Source organism: Pelobates fuscus, chromosome 1 (assembly GCF_036172605.1).
Source record: "Pelobates fuscus isolate aPelFus1 chromosome 1, aPelFus1.pri, whole genome shotgun sequence".
NCBI lineage: Eukaryota > Metazoa > Chordata > Amphibia > Anura > Pelobatidae > Pelobates > Pelobates fuscus.
The window spans coordinates 472,474,701-472,491,895 of NC_086317.1; the positions used below are offsets into that span (position 1 = coordinate 472,474,701).

Consider the following 17,195-nt stretch of genomic DNA (forward strand, 5'->3'; position numbering starts at 1 on the left):
TTGCACATAACTTTATTGACACATTGGAGATTTTACAATTTAAGACAGTGAGCGTCCGGAGCTCAGTAAGACATTGTACATCTTTTCAGTTCTAGACGTCTTCAAGCGAAACATGGAATGGATTTCAGAACCATCAAAGATATCATATCTCAGGCCTGGGCACTGGGTCCAAAACCAGCATCCGCCATCCATAAGGCCCTCGTTCGTTAACAGTAGTGCTGGAGGCAGAGATATATCAGCACCGATGTTTGGTCAGTAAGTAAACATGTTAGTGGAGATTTATAAAATTATAGCTAAAATTGCCAAGAGTCACTATGGAAACCAGTAAATTCAGCACTAACATTCCGCAGTTGTCCATTGCTCCACATTGAGGACGATGTCCTATATTCATGTTTTTTACACTTTTTTAAAAAATCCCCCTTAATGTCTTCAACATTCTCTATTTCGCTTCGATGGATCCACATACCTGTATATCTTATAGAAAGTCTGGGAACAAACCTGATATGTCATTTGGACTCCATTACAGCAGAGACCTTCTAGCAGCATCCTTTTTAGACTTTTTAGTCTACCACATATTGTACCATGGTACCCATATGGCACAGTGTGAAACGACATAATAACTTTTGACTAGATGTTTGCTAGGAATTCATATTATGTCACATGTAGAGATTTTGGAGTCAACATATAACCTGATTATAGAGAGACATGGTGGGTAGTACATAGAGTACCAACAATATTAGTTTATGCCTCCATTTTGAGTATTTTTCAGCTGAGCACCACACAGTAAATGTGTCCTTTGGTTTCAGTACTGGATTCCAAATGTTTTTAAGGCCACAGTTCTCCAGGCGTAGCACCAGTTTAGTTGGAAATATTCACACCCCGAAGAGTTTAAGCCATTCTATATGTAGCAACAAGTATCTGCAGGCTTCCTGTGCTTTCTAGATACTGTGACCATCGTATCATACGATTTCCCAGTGTTGCACACATAGCTGGACCTTGCAGAACCATCTTCAATTTGTTCACACGATGCACTGGACTCAAAGACCAGGTTTTGTTATTTCAGGAGTCACCCTTTAATGTCTCCAACATGAATGCAGAGTACTATACATCAGGAGCCGCTCAGGAACCAAGGCCCATCATCATGGCTCTCTTCAACTGCTCGTAGCTTACAAACATAACAATGTTCCAGGAGCCAAGTCTGAGGAAGGCCGGAACGAAGCTGTGGAGAGGAGAAATCGGTAAATTACCCACAGAAACCATTCTGACGAATGAATTGTTTTGTATTTATAATATGTTTATTGTGTAAACATTAAAACTCAAAAACACGTTCCATTTTTACTGAGATACTGCTCTACTCATCAATGCTACCATTAAAGCCATGACTTTCTTCACGTTCTCTTACCTTTGGACATAACGGGTATGAGCGAGACCAGAATCCTGACCTGGCCTACACTGACCTACACGTTAATACTATGGCTGAGCTGGATACTGGTGCTTGGTTGGACACAAACGATTCTGAGAATCCTCCAGGGTGTTATCCACAGCTGGTTCTAGAGTACAATTATGTGTCTAGTGTTAGCGTAAATTAACATAATATTGTGAAAACTAGTGAGATTTTTCTTATACTTAATTCAGTTTCCTCAATTTATCAGTAAACCTGACAAGATATGCCAACACGATTTGTTCTCTAGTTATTTCATATATAATATCTCATAAACTGAATTCCGAGCTTCTCACTTACCCCTTGTAAAAGGCAGTGCTCCCCTCCTTTACCATCATGGTAAAAGCACAGTTCAAGGCGTTCTTATATTGTCCGGATGTGGAATTCATATACCTTGTCTTCACCACGTCCACCGGGGATGCCACAACAGTTGCGCAGAATCCGGCACCAATGGCCGCCACAAAATGACACGGAAGGGTATCTGAATTAGGAAAGCAGGGGATAATGCTATAAACAGGATGGTTTCATATCAAATGTAAATTGGGTTTTTCTTCTACTCAAAATACAGTATGCGCAAAAACACTTTATGGGCTGTTTATAAATCTCTCCATATACAAAATGGGTCATGAAAAATCAATAATAATATACAATGAAAATCAAAATCAAAATCAATAATATACAATGAAAATATTAAGCTTTTTAATTAGCTTGAGTAATTAAATATTTTGTTAATTGGAACTGAACTAAATTTTTCCATAATTCTCACTAGTCATAAGTCCATCTTGGAGTACCACATGCATTTAGCGATATATGAAATTCTTAGTAAAAATAAAAAAATTTAAAGTAAAAAAAAAAAGAATAATAATTTTAAAAAAATCTCTCTCTTTCTCTCTCTCTCTCTCTATATGTATATATATAAAAAACATCTAAAGTACCACGGACAGCTCCCAGCTGCCACCATTGTGATTTTCAAATATTCTCAGATCATAATAAACACTGCGGGTTCTATTAAGCAAGGCAATTGGAAGGTAAAATTAAAAAAAAAAGTATGGACATTATACGCACTATTATTATTATTAGCATTATTATTAATTATATAGTGCCAACATATTCAGCAGCACTTTCTAATTATTAATGGGATTATAAGACAGCAAGTAATTGAGAAGTTAAAGGGGCACGTCAAGCACCATAACCACCACATCACTCTATAGTGGTTATGGTGCCAGGAGTACATGGGGCGCCCCCTATTGTAAGTAGTAAAATTGTTTTGTACAAACTCGTCCATCTGTATAGTTTTCTGACAGTGGGTGGTACACCGAGATGGTAAATGGAGTCCAACAATAGCCCAAGGTCTGTTGTCCATCACCGTTATTTAAGCTAGATGTGATATCTGAGTGTTTTAGGAATGCCGACTTACCTGTCATTAGGCTCTGCTTTAGGATGGCTTCCTTTATGAGGTCATACGTCACAAGCTCTGCACAGTTGACAATGGCATTACGGGTGATGTTGGGTAGGGTTCCTGGGAATAAAAAGATTTTCAGACAATTAATATCGTGTAACGCATACATATAACCCAGCCGTAGTCTCGTAACAGATATACAAGTATGACATTTTTTTTTTTTTTATGTGTGTAAAGTGCACCAAGCACTCACCGGTTAAACAATAGACCCTGAACCGTTGTCTGGTTTAACTGGAGGTAGAATGTGTGCAGAGGGGTAATAGGAGAACTTTGTCTCTGGCATTACAGACCTCTACCGAGTTTTGTTTTAGCCCATGCCTTATTACTGTAACACGAACCCCTAATGGGGTACTTTGATATAATGGTGTCCCTGACCTGGCACAGCCAGGTGTGTAAATTATAGTTTTATATCACTAAAAATGATCCATAATGTTTAGATTATTTGTATTGAAAATGTCCCACCTTTCCAGAGTCCTTTGAGACCCTCTTCTTTTGCTATAGTCTTGTAAGCGTCCACAGTCCCATTATAGCGCTTGTTACCATCTTCAATCTTGATATGCGCCTGGAATCGTACCTTCACCACGTCCGTTGGCTGAGCAAAGGTGACGGCCAAGGCCCCTGTGGTGCTGCCCGCCAAGAGCCGGCACATGATCCCTGAATCTAGAGCATAATAAAACGTAGATCTGGGTCAATAAAACAACATTCAATCTTGGCTGTGATGTTTGATAGTCCTAACATTTTTATTTATTTGTAATCAAAAAAGTTGATTTAAAAAAAGAGCAAAACAGAGAGGGGCAAAAAGGATTCATTCAAAAACGAAACCCAAAAAGTAACAAAGCTGCTTTAAGAAAAACTACACTCGGCAAACTTAAAATGGTTTGAATTTAATGTTTCTGTATTAAGAAGGAAGAATAGTTTTTACAGGGATTATAAAAAAAGTGAGGTCCCCGGTGTATTTTGAAAGGTGTCTCACAGACAAGTCCTGACCACTCTCAAATTTACTCTCTATAGATCGTATTATGTGAGGACTCGACTAGGGTTTGGGGAGATCTGACGGGTAAACAGGTTTATTAGTTCCTATTCTGAATACTCACTGTCTGACTGCCGGCAGTAAAACTGTTTCACAGAATCATAGAGCCCTATTCGGATGGAAGCGAAGCTCATCTGACGTTGGAGTCCAGCCACCAGTCCATTGTAGAGACTGGCTGCCCCTTCCGTCTTTACCATTGTGGTTATAGTTCCATACACGCCTTTATATTGTACAATCTTCACATTGCTTTCAGGCAAGCTCTCTCCTTGGATCTAGAAAAAACAAAGGGAGAGGTGAGCTGGTAGATGGTGAATAGTAATGTTGCCATCTATGCCATCATATCTATGTATGTTCTGTACAAAATAATCTTTAAAGGGACACCCAGAACACTTCAGCTCTTGGAGGGGGAAGCTATGGTGTCAGGAAAAAGAGTTTGTTTTCCTGGCACCATAGTTTCCCTTTAAAGAACTATTTTTTTTTAGAAATTCATGTATTAGTTATTTATTTTTATTGTGCTAGGAAGCCATCATTGTGAGACAGACTGTGGGCTGTGATTAGCTTATTATCACTAATGGTTTCTCTGTGTGTGTAGCATTATTTAAATGTTCTCAGATAAGGTATTCCACCTGGCCGAAATCACCAGACGGACAATCAGAACACAGCTTTGAATTCAAATGGTTCCATTTGTTTCATAAAAATGCATCTTTGCTGCCTCAGTGCAGCGACATACAACGAAAGGACGTGGCGTTTGCTGGTAGTCACTTCTAGGGGAGCTGTGCACAAAGAATGGCTTTTCCTCAACCAGCTCCTATAGTAACTGTGCCAGAAGTACACGGTCGGACATCAGATACCCTCCCTCTTCCTAGTGTGTGCCGTGTCAGCCATGTTAGTTGGATGTGTATATCACCAGAGGGAGTCAACATGCCCAATATGTGAACAATAAATACATGCTGATTAAGAGACGGTATTCTGTTGTAACCCAGCTATCGTTGCAATAGAAGCACGCAGTACTTGGGTCATAAGCTAAAACCAAGTCAGGCAAACAGAAGTTTCTGATAAATATTTAGCCTGAAGGTCCAAAGTGGAATTTAAAAAGTGATGGTTGGGCCGCACTCAATCCCAGCAGCCACCCGGTGCTCCGGAGCAGGACCAGCAATCCCACAATGATAAGGCAACAAAAGAAATTCCCAGACACTCAAGGTGTTGCAGCCGCAGGCAGTTTTAATGAAACAAAAAAGAACAGCAACGTTTCCACCTGCTAAGAGGTCTCAGCAGGTCAAAGTGGAATTAAAGACAACACTGGTGGCCAAAGAAAGAGCATTTTCATTCTGCTTGAAGAGCGTCAGTGGACGCAATGAAACGCAGAGAGGATGATGGGAATCTATCTGTTGTTGTCTATTGTCACGTTTACATAGATTGAGATGGAGCTCAACTGCAGATTTCTTAGGATTGAATTGATGATTTAGAATTTTAGAGAATAATATAGGAACTGGCAATTCAATATAGGAAAATACTGGTACTGTATCTTTAATTATTTGGTTGTAGGAGAATACAGGTACTGTATCTTTAAATACTTCAATGTTGGTAAGCAGCTTCCTAATTGCAATCTAGTACATTTGCTGTTGCAAGAATTAAGTTAATGAAGGAAGCTATAATGAAGTTAAAACAACAGTGATTTGTTTTAAGTTTAAAGTTAGCAGGATACGTTATCAGCTGGAGCCTGAAAGTTTAACGAGCAGGCTGCAGCAGAATTGATTGGAAAACTTGAGAGCAGACCAAAGAATGAATGCTCAGGAGTCCTTGAGAGAAAAAGTTCGTATAACAGATGAAACGATTAACTTAGCTTCCAGAGGGTGAAGTTCAGGTTCCAGAGTTCCCCTTCGGGGAGGTTCTTTAGGAGACAGGATGAGAGAAGTCCAGATAATAGCCGTGGTCGAGGAGAGGAGAAGGCGGTTAGATGAGTTCCAGTCCGGTTCGGTACACAGGTATGTTGTAGAGAGAACTTTCAGCCGGTTTGATTTCGCGGTAACGCTGTTCATTAATCCAGCGTCTTGTATCTGGCGCGGTCGCATTATGTAGCGTGATGAGACCGCGTCAGAGAGGGGGTGTGGCTAAACTCCGTCAACCCGGAAGAGACAGGAATTACTGGTAACTGGGCATGACATCTATGGGATCAGAGGTCTGCATTTGCATAATTGACCAGTACCTGTACCAGGGCCAAATGAGCTGTTACTGAAGATGGGTTCTGTCGGAATATGTGGTTCAGTTATCCATTTCTGGCAACATTGTTGCACTGGAATTTTTTTGGAAAAAAACAATGGTTTTAGGACACAAAGCTTCTAGAACAGTGATCGAAGTTGATTCTTCTGTTACTCACCTTATAACCTGGTGACAAAGTGGTTATAGAGCCCGGAGGTCTTCAGGATGCAGGCTGCTACAATTTGTCTCCTACCATTTTTTTCTGTGCTACACTCGTGATGATGGCAACCTATGTAGAAATTACACGCACAATGTGAAAAAGAGAGAGATTTCTGGCGCTTGCTTTTTGTATCTGTAGAAGCTCGAACTTCCCGAAGCAGAGTCTCTTCCTTCTGGTCGTAGATGAGAACAAATAAGAGAATGACGGGAAGCAGCGCTTTCAACTGAAGTCCTTAGTTCCAATGGAGCAATGTGTAGTATTTTAGGGTATAATATGGCAAATAAAGAAGATTGCACTTACAATTTTATGGAGCTCATGATCAGCTCCAGATCACTGCGCCTGGACGGTACAATACCAGTCTGTGGATATGTAGATGGTCCTGGTCCTATATATGAGGAGGTGTCTTTAGGCCAGTGGTTAGCGATGTAAGGTCAGCAGCGGTGCTCACATTCAATGTATTCTGGTTTGCCAGTACATAGTGCTCAAAGGAAGAGCAAATAAGTATTGCTCAATCCTAAACAGCATAGGTGGTATGTTCCCCACCAAGGAATATGGAGTCCTCCAGGTAAAATCCTCAAGGATGCAGATAAGAAGGTCCAGAAATTAATAGAAAGCTAGTTTTATTAATAAAAAAATTATAACATTAAAAAGTAACTTAAAATATTAATAACATATTTCACCTGTATAAAGGCTTTTTCAAAATGACACGCACAATTCCAACTACTGCTACAAGCTTCCCGACATGTTACATTTGAAGAAGGCGTATTTATTGAACCTGCAGAAGAACTGGAATGACTCTTGGTAGCACAGTCTTCATCTGTTGTGCAGGGCCTATTGGGCTGGTATCTCTTCTTGTAGCAAAATTTATGGGTGCTTCACAAGTAGTGACAAATGATTTATCTTCCACCCGACTGGAGAAGGCCAGAGTAGTTGAGGCAGAGTTTGATCTATAAGTCACCAACGATTTGACCCCAAGAGATAGCACAGAAAGTGAAGCCTTGATAGGTTGCATGCCAGAGGTTACAATTGAGTGCATAGAGGAACAAACGTATTCCAGCCGCAATTTATACAACACGCTTTGGCAGGACTTCAGTTCTTGTTGGTCTCGGTCCTGCAATGGTAAATGTGCCAATTGCAAGAGCAGTTGTGCAAGAAGTAGATATCAGAGGCGTTAGCAGATACAATACGTGGCCAATCACTGTTTCTATGCTGTCATCCAAGAGAGTGAATGTCGCTCCATTGGTTACCACCGCTTTCCTTTGGAGAAGGCTCTTGAGATCTTTGAAATTACTCAGCAAGGCCTGGGAGTGTAATTGGTGTAAAGGTGTGATAAGAATGACCAAAATTCCTGAATGTTGAAATGTATTCTTATGTTTTTTTACATTTTTTTTATTTATTTTTCTGTGCATCAAAGCAGGAACATAAGCACTTGCAATGCCACGACAGCATGGTCGAGTTATTCAATGACATACATAGTGATGTAAAGCATGGCATGTATAAACGTTGCACATTTTTTATAAATGGTGAGTCGTAGTAACAAGAGAGCCAGAAGTGTCTAGCTGTTAGGCTAAAGATCACTTTGCTTATTGAGATTAAAGTCTCGCGTATTGGGCTCCCGTGTCTCTATGGCGTCTAGGTTTAGTGCCCTCGAAGGGGATTTATAGTCGAATGTTAGGAGCCAGTCTGGTCACTCTAAGGCCTGTATGTATGTTTTCTTATTGTAATGTTTAATATTCACATTTTGTATTCATTAATAAATGTATTCACCTTATATCACATTCACTTATCACCTGTATTTAAGAAATACGTGTTCGTTAAGTCTAAAAAATTCATTTATATTTAGGACCCGCCACCTCTGGATTTCCTTCTGTCCTGGACTCTCCGTCAATCATTGTTACGGAGAAACAGACACATTTCTTGTTCTTTACTAAATCGAGAATGTCTGGCATTCAAAGTCAATTTAAAATTTAGGTTCAAAGTAGCCGAACGGGAAAAATTCTCCAAGTCAGCCCTGCTTCCAATTCAGTGACCTACGCCTTAAATTTGAAATTCACTTTGAATTTGTGACAATATTGTGACAATATATAACCAAATATTTCTGGTTTATGTCTGTTATTTATCCTCATTTGCAATGTTTACCTGGACTTAACTCGATTGCGATGTCAATTGTTAGATTTTTTATATAAATTTAAAGGAAAACAGAGTATCACACGAAAAAAGGTTAACACAAGTTATAGGTGTTTTTAAATGTTTAATAGTCGTTCGTGGGATGATAGTAGTACACAGGGTACAACTTTTATTAATTCAATATGCGTTATCAATATTATTATTATATTAATATTATCAATATTATTGTGTTTCTCTTTTTTCGTCCCACATTGCTTATTGCCTATTTGTAAGGGATATGTGATTTTTTTAAATTTCACACTCAGTAAATTTTGGGTCCAGTTACACATTAGATATGTTTTTGATCTATCTGGTTTCGTGATTAGTTGTAGGATATCGTGAAGACTAACGTCTAATGTTTTGTTACACAATATTTTAATGCTTTTGACTGTCCCTTTAATATTCTTTGCAGCTATTTATATACTGAGCAGCCTATACATTCAATCCACCGGATTTATTTGTTTTTAGACAATCTCGCTACAATTTATGTTTAATTGTATTGTACACAGATCATTAAAGAAATAATGGAAAATATTATCTTAAATGCACTTTACAATACATGACGCATTGATACGGCTATCTTGCTAATGGAACTTTGAAATCTTGGCTTCTATGAATGTCACACTAATTTCAACGTCACACACCATCTGTTTCCCAGTAACCGGTATTTCTAATATTGCTTTAATTATCCCTCCCCACATTTTGTATTAAGATCAGGAGAGTCCGCCCAGTAACACTCATACCTGTAGTCTGACTTTGGCGGTGTCCAGTGGGAAAGTGAATAGGTCAGCGATACAGGCTGCAGTGCCAGCCCCAATAAATTTAACCGTGGCGGTAGGAGGGAGATCTGTAGGCTTTAGTCCAACCATCTTTCTTTAGTATCACGGACTGTCACTCTCAGACCACTCAGCCGGTGCCCTGAATGGGAAAATAAATGTCATACGTTGATTTGTGAAAAGGCACAATCCCTTTTCCAGTTCAAATAAACACTAAAAGTACTCTGTAAGACACTTGTTTTGCTTCAGCACAGGTAGATTATATTAAAGAATGTATTTTGGTGGTTCCTTTCCTTTGTGACGTTTACGCATACCCAACATTCAGGGGTGGGGAGTAGGCAAAGGACAGGGCTGTTCTGAAAAAATGTAGTTGACATTCTAATAACAATTCATACAAGAACAATGTGTCTTATTCACACAGACTGATTTCTAAACACATTTATTGTAGTTTAAAGATACATTACTGGGAGTATTATCGCGGTGGAGCTCTGTGATACACTCAGACACATTACGGGGAGTATTATCGCTGTGGAGCTCTGTTATACACTCAGACACATTACTGGGAGTATTATTGCTGTGGAGCTCTGTTACACACTCAGACACATTACTGGGAGAGTATTATTGCTGTGGAGCTCTGTTACACACTCAGACACATTACTGGGAGTATTATTGCTGTGGAGCTCTGTTATACACTCAGACACATTACTGGGAGTATTATTGCTGATGAGCTCTGTTACACACTCAGACACATTACTGGGACTATTATTGCTGATGAGCTCTGTTACACACTCAGACACATTACTGGGAGAGTATTATTGCTGTGGAGCTCTGTTATACACTCAGACACATTACTGGGAGTATTATTGCTGTGGAGCTCTGTTATACACTCAGACACATTACTGGGCGTATTATTGCTGTGGGGCTCTGTTATACACTCAGACACATTACTGGGAGTATTATTGCTGTGAAGCTCTGTTATACACTCAGACACATTACTGGGAGTATTATTGCTGATGAGCTCTGTTACACACTCAGACACATTACTGGGAGAGTATTATTGCTGTGGAGCTCTGTTATACACTCAGACACATTACTGGGAGTATTATTGCTGATGAGCTCTGTTACACACTCAGACACATTACTGGGAGAGTATTATTGCTGTGGAGCTCTGTTATACACTCAGACACATTACTGGGAGTATTATTGCTGTGGAGCTCTGTTATACACTCAGACACATTATTGGGAGTATTATTGCTGTGGAGCTCTGTTGTACACTCAGACACATTACTGGGAGTATTATTGCTGTGGAGCTCTGTTATACACTCAGACACATTACTGGGAGTATTATTGCTGTGAAGCTCTGTTATACACTCAGACACGTTACTGGGAGTATTATTGCTGTGAAGCTCTGTTATACACTCAGACACATTACTGGGAGTATTATTGCTGTGAAGCTCTGTTATACACTCAGACACATTACTGGGAGTATTATTGCTGTGAAGCTCTGTTATACACTCAGACACATTACTGGGAGTATTATTGCTGTGGAGCTCTGTTATACATTCAGACACATTTCCGGGAGTATTATTGTTGTGGAGCTCTGTTATACACTCAGACACATTACTGGGAGTATTATTGCTGTGGAGCTCTGTTGTACACTCAGGCACAAACAATATTGAGCTCCTAGAAAAGAGGGACATTAGGTTAAAAAGAAAAGAGGGATTTGTGTCAAAAAAAGGGACTGTTACCCGTATTCTTAGAGACTTGAGATTGGATTTGATACACGCTCCTACACCGAACTCATAGATATGAGAGATGACACACACCTCTGGCATACAGCTCCGCACCTCGTAGACTTATATCATACACACCTTGCACTAACACCACTACACACGATAAGGACATAAAGGAGAAACCTACACCAGACAATACCGCTGTCAGCAACAACAACATGCACCGCTAGACTGGGACCACTCGCGAACCGGGTATCCTGCCGAATTAGCTAGTGCCCTCGACCTTGGCCGAACGCACCACCGAGAAAGGGTCGGGGTAGTCCCTCATACGGGCTCACGACCACCACTTAGAAACTAACCCGCACGACTGTAGCCCTGAGGGGATCTCAACACAAACCCAGCTGCACAGATACTCGATAGCATACCAGATGACTGCGACTTTAGCAACGACCCATGTCCCGATCACATTACACCACTCCCACACAATAGAGGATACGTGATCACCCTAGGGTGGATCGCAAACCCGCCTACACCGCGGGCCTGTGACCCGCTTCACCTACAACCACTCTGATTTCTGTTCACCATATACAATAAGGGTATATCCGGGCTGTTCACGTTTTATTATCATGGAGACTTACATGCCTCACTGCCACACCCAGATAATTCTTGCACATCGAACCCAATTCTGTTGCTGATGATACTGTACGCAACTCCTGTGTTCATCCATACAATGTCACTGATTGGTAAGGCCGTGTAACAGAAAATATATATCCATGCCTCCTAAAACTATTCACTAAACGTCTTTGCCCGAAGATGCGATATTTAACACACGATACGCAAATAGTGTTCTTGGTATAATGGTATACATGTCAGGAAGAGAAGACACTGGTTCATCACGTAATAATTTGGGTACACGGTTATGCTGTTGAACCTGGGGATGGTGGACACGTTTCTCCCCCCATGACTAATCTACTGTATGTTCTCATGCTTGTTTATGTTATTATGCGTATATCATAGAGACCTGCGCGTCTCCCCTTCTTGACAACAGCTGTTTCAGGTCCTGCATGACCTATACTGTCGTTATCTTGCATTATTGAAAGGTTTCTTCAATAAAAATATATTTACAAAAAAATAAAAAATAGGGACTGTCCCTCCTAAACAGGGATACTTGGGAGGTATGGTGTACGTCTTTGTCAGTGTGAAGATGTCAAGTCTTTAATGACCAGTGACCACACCATTTTATTGATCGAAACAACTACAGAATATTAATCAATATTGCATTCTATATTTTCAGAATTTATTACAGTTCATTTTATTCCGAGGGGAATCAGGGTCAATGAAACACCACTGGATCTGGGGCAAAGGGGAAATCTGTTTATAAATGTATCCCAGCTGTGCGCTGTGACTGTATCTGATGTCTTCCAGGTATTTGGGCCGCTGCGGTATGGGGTGAAGAGTCGTGGAAATCAATTTGAATATGAGAAAGTAATCGGATAGAAGATCGTATCAGTCTGCCAACCTCCTACATCATCAGCCGGCCAGCCTGCCAACCCCATGAGCCTGCCAAATTGGTACCCTTCCAGACTTTTAGCAGACTTTTACACTGCACCCTACAGGCCAAACTGATAATCACGCTTATATGCCAATAACTATCAATTCTACCAGTCTGCTACCCTAACAGCTCACTGATCTCGTGCTTTATATGAAAACATATATTTTAACCAGTATTATTATACACCAGCTGAAGGTTTGCAGGGAAATCTGAGCATTGTAGCGTAACGTTGAAGTCTATAAACTGACAGCCATATTCACTAAACAAATTGTGAAGAATTAAAAGTCACATTGTTTAGTAAAATGACCGGTATGTAACTGGAGCAAGATAATTTTTCCAAATGTGCAATTTTTACTAAAATTTGCTGTTTAGTGAATAAGCCTCACTGGTCTAAGAGCTGCAGGGCTGCGGGTTCCATGTTTTGTGAAGGAGCTTACAGGCCCTCATCGTGTTCCCATAATGTTATGACAACGCGTGTTGAGCCAAATAAAATTAGGATAATATTACCTCACAGCCGCTCAGCTCTCAAAGAACAATAACATTTGTAACACAAACAAAGACCTCGCACACAACAAGGTAATCAGAGAGAGACGCTATGTTCTGATATTACGTCCAGCTCTGAGACCACGTGATATCAACAGTCACCTCACTCGCCCAGCTATAAATATTGCACGGCTGCCATCTTGGATTAAACAGCCTTTTGCCCCATTTTTTTTCAGTTAAAAAAAAAATTAATTGTTACAATTTGGCATTTGGCGAATAAACTCCAAAGTGACTTGCTATCGATAATGCACGTAAAGTCCCCCAAGTGCTATAAATAAACTCTGACTCTGACTAGGAATGCAGGACCCCAGACATAAATATATCAATAGGGGTGCTGTGGTAATAAATAAACAATTATGGAAAGAGCATTTAATAGAAAAAATAAATAAATTGGTAAAAAAAAAACAACTCTCAGGTGAAGGCTTGTATATTTAGTCAGATATTATTATTATTTTATTATTTATATTGCGCCATCAGATTCCGTAGCGCTGTACAATGGATATTTGACTAATTACGATCCATCTGAGATAAATGCTTGTATGCAGTTTAATTGAATTATAGTTTGGATAACGTGTAATAAGAGAGTCCATTCCAGACGTCGCAGCAAGTTACGTGTTAGTAATGAGAAGTAACAATCCCAATCAAGTCGGTAGACAGTGAATTTACAATTTGGCTTTCAGTTCTTTACAATTTTGTGTTTAGTGAGTACCGGTAAACTCCGCAGGATTATATATTGAGCCAGAAACTGTCATAAATTGAACATGGAATGGCAAGGTTTAAGTCAAAATGGAAACGTAATTTGAGAATATTCCAATGTGTCTATTTTGACCTTAAAATGCAGTTATTTGGACAATTCAATGCTGTTTACAATCTTCATCTCCTATTACAGGTAAATCCCATATAATGGGTGAACCGCGTAGATCCAAGCTGTCTCCAAAGTGGTAGGACTCTATTAGGGTCCTGGTAAGTCCAATTTGTCATCTCACCAGCTTGGTGTCTCCTATGAACTGGAGAACTGCTTTAGTCATAACCATGCAATAACTTCCTCTATTATTCCGTACTTCTGGTAGAACCTAACTATGAGGTCTCACAATAACAGGGTGTAAGAGTCTTTTTGAGTTTAATGAGATATCTTTGCTGAGAGGTGAAATGATTATATCAAATTTTTTTTATGTGCAGCCATGTTACATTGGGTAGTGCTACGGAATCTGTAAAGACGTTAAGATTGAAAGATTTTGGTAATCTTTAGACAACATAAAAAAATGAATATATTTTAAAGGAAGGTGGGTGTCTGATGTATAATGTGACATCTTCACCTGAGTATAAAGTTCAGTGAAAAGATGGAACCGTAGGGCTGATAAATGCATGCTGAATTTGAACGTCAGAAAAAAATGATTTAGAAGAAAGAAAACCACAGTTTGTTTAAAAGGTAACACCATTGTATTTGATATAAATGCTGAAAGGTTAGGAATTACCAGAAGCAGGTTATAGAGCGCAGTCTCCTGTCTCCTGACATACATGTATTCACATCCTACTGCAGGGATCAATGTCTGATAAGAAAATGATTACATTAAGGGGACTATCATATAAGGGTCATTTAAAGAGGCTTTATTAACTAAACTGCGAGCATTAACTGAGAATTTAATTACACATTTTTGGTACAATGGCTTAGCTGAAAAAAATATTTAAATTGGAGAACTTTGGCCTAAAACTTGCATTTTTCTTCACAATTCTCCTCAATTCCTAGTTCAATCAATAAACCCCATTAATCTACAGCTGTTCCAACAGACACATGCATATTTTTGGCATGCAAATATTATTAAATGGAGAATTATGAAACAAAAATATAAATTTCTAAGTCAATAAGCGGTTGTATTTTTAGGTGCAAAATTAAATTTAAGAACAACATTTTTTCCCAGTAAAAATAAGATGCTTTTTGTCAGATAAATAAACCATGTGCCTGTTTGATGACACCCCTACCTTTTCTGCTGGTCTTATGATCCCTCCACAGAACCCAAGAGATGCAGCCAGCTACGTCCAGTGCTGATGGACTGAGCTGGTCCTTGGGTATTTATACCCAGTCACCTTATCCCTCACTGGGATCAAAACAAGAATCACTTGACTATATAGAACACTGTTGTCCCCTCCTGGTCAGACCCCTTAGGTCAGTCGTGTAAATCACAGGGGGTGACAGAAGGATTGAAAATGAAACTTGACAATTGTCCTTATATATAATTAGCCCTTTCACTGAAAGTATTTACCGCAATTACATCTATGCTTGTAGCAGGGCTATACAGGTTACCCAGCAGGAATGCACACCACCCAAGTGCCCCTGTTTAGGAAGACCAGTCCCTATTTTCTATTCTGTCTGCCTTTTTAAGGAATGCGTTTAATAGAATTATTCACTAAACTCCAAATTGTAGCAAAGTAAAATCAGAATGGCAAAAGTTAAAGGGACACTATAGTCACCTGAACAACTTTAGCTTAATGAAGCAGTTTTGGTGTATAGAACATGCCCCTGCAGCCTCACTGCTCAATCCTCTGCCATTTAGGAGTTAAATCCCTTTGTTTATGAACCCTAGTCACACCTCCCTGCATGTGACTTGCACAGCCTTCCATAAACACTTCCTGTATAGAGAGCCCTATTTAGGCTTTCTTTATTGCAAGTTCTGTTTAATTAAGATTTTCTTATCCCCTGCTATGTTAATAGCTTGCTAGACCCTGCAAGAGCCTCCTGTATGTGATTAAAGTTCAATTTAGAGATTGAGATACAATTATTTAAGGTAAATTACATCTGTTTGAAAGTGAAACCAGTTTTTTTCATGCAGGCTCTGTCAATCATAGCCAGGGGAGGTGTGGCTAGGGCTGCATAAACAGAAACAAAGTGATTTAACTCCTAAATGACAGTGAATTGGGCAGTGAAATTGCAGGGGAATGATCTACACACTAAAACTGCTTTATTTAGCTAAAGTCATTTAGGTGACTATAGTGTTCCTTTAAGCAACAATTGCTTATTTTGGAAATAATTCTTCAACTTAGCTTTAGGCCCAGCCTGGTTAATTACCATAGCCCAAATTGTGACACTCTGATTTTCATTTGCTACCGTTTGAAATTTTGTGCATAAATCGGTATTAGTATAATAGATCTCCACATATAAAAACTCTCTTTAAACTACAATAAATGTGTTTAGAGATTAGTCTAAATAAATCAGACACTTTGTTTTGGTTTTAAATTACATTTTCAGATACATAAATATTTCACAGTTTATCATGAAGTCACGTAAAGTGTTCTGGATTAGCGTAAACCCCAGCTGCGCTCCTGAAATGGAAGTGCCCCTCTTTGGCCATGTGAAATATTGAGAGTTATTATAATGTGTCTTAACCCTTTAAGGACCAATGAAGGAATAATTCCATCATAACGTGGCAGCCGCGATCCTGAGTCAAATTACAATTTCCCACTAATTTAAAAATAACACGTCTGTAACGCAGACATTGATTCCTATAGAATGTAAGCTCGATTGAGCAGGGTCCTCTTCAACCTATCGTTCCTATAAGTTTACTTGTAATTGTCCTATTTATAGTTAAATCCCCTCTCATAATATTGTAAAGCGCTACGGAATCTGTTGGCGCTATATAAATGGCCACAATAATAATAATAATTTCCATATTAGCCGTGTGCCAGGCCAGGGATTGGGCTGTTAGTGCCTGGTGGTGCTCTGGTACTTAGACGGTTAATTCTGTCGAGTTCTGTGTTTATTCTAAGAATGCCATTAACAGCACAGGAACATTTTTCACTCCATAATAAACAGGACGTGCTCATTGGCTAGTCAGCGACTTGCTCGTCCAATGAGAGCTGGGGGCTGGAGGAAGGCTTGGACTAGAAACATAATGTTTGGATGTAGAACAGCTTGTTTACAGCAGGATGTGGGGACGGAAACCTGAGCCGGCCGTTGCTAGTGAACATTATCTGTCCTTGTCCTAAAACAAAGTGCGGAACGCAGAGTCCTACGGGCGGCCTACATCCAGCACAATCTACTATACGGCAACATGAAGTCTGCCAATGCTGTACAGTGAAAT

General features: G+C 39.6%; 1 protein-coding gene across 1 annotated transcript; it reads right to left on the bottom strand.

Annotated features, from left to right (window-relative positions):
• Nucleotides 1-593: 593 nt before the first annotated feature.
• Nucleotides 594-15,199, bottom strand: LOC134572745 (mitochondrial uncoupling protein 2-like). Its single transcript, XM_063431895.1, has 7 exons — nt 15,100-15,199; nt 9,259-9,433; nt 3,995-4,202; nt 3,363-3,560; nt 2,859-2,960; nt 1,742-1,922; nt 594-1,219 (listed from the first exon to the last, which is right to left on the bottom strand). The coding sequence occupies exons 2-7, from the start codon at nt 9,382-9,384 to the stop codon at nt 1,120-1,122; spliced, it is 915 nt and encodes a 304-aa protein (XP_063287965.1). The 5' UTR covers nt 9,385-9,433; nt 15,100-15,199; the 3' UTR covers nt 594-1,119.
• Between the last annotated feature and the right edge of the window lie 1,996 nt (nt 15,200-17,195).

Bases quoted from the DNA above. Each gene is read 5' to 3' on its own strand.
- LOC134572745 (XM_063431895.1), bottom strand. From the start codon at position 9,384: ATGGTTGGACTAAAGCCTACAGATCTCCCTCCTACCGCCACGGTTAAA. The intron at 4,203-9,258 runs GTATGAGTGTTA...TGTTTTTTCTAG, and splicing joins CCGCCAAAGTCAGACTACAG to ATCCAAGGAGAGAGCTTGCC. The intron at 2,961-3,362 runs GTGGGACATTTT...TTTTATTCCCAG, and splicing joins TCTCAAAGGACTCTGGAAAG to GAACCCTACCCAACATCACC.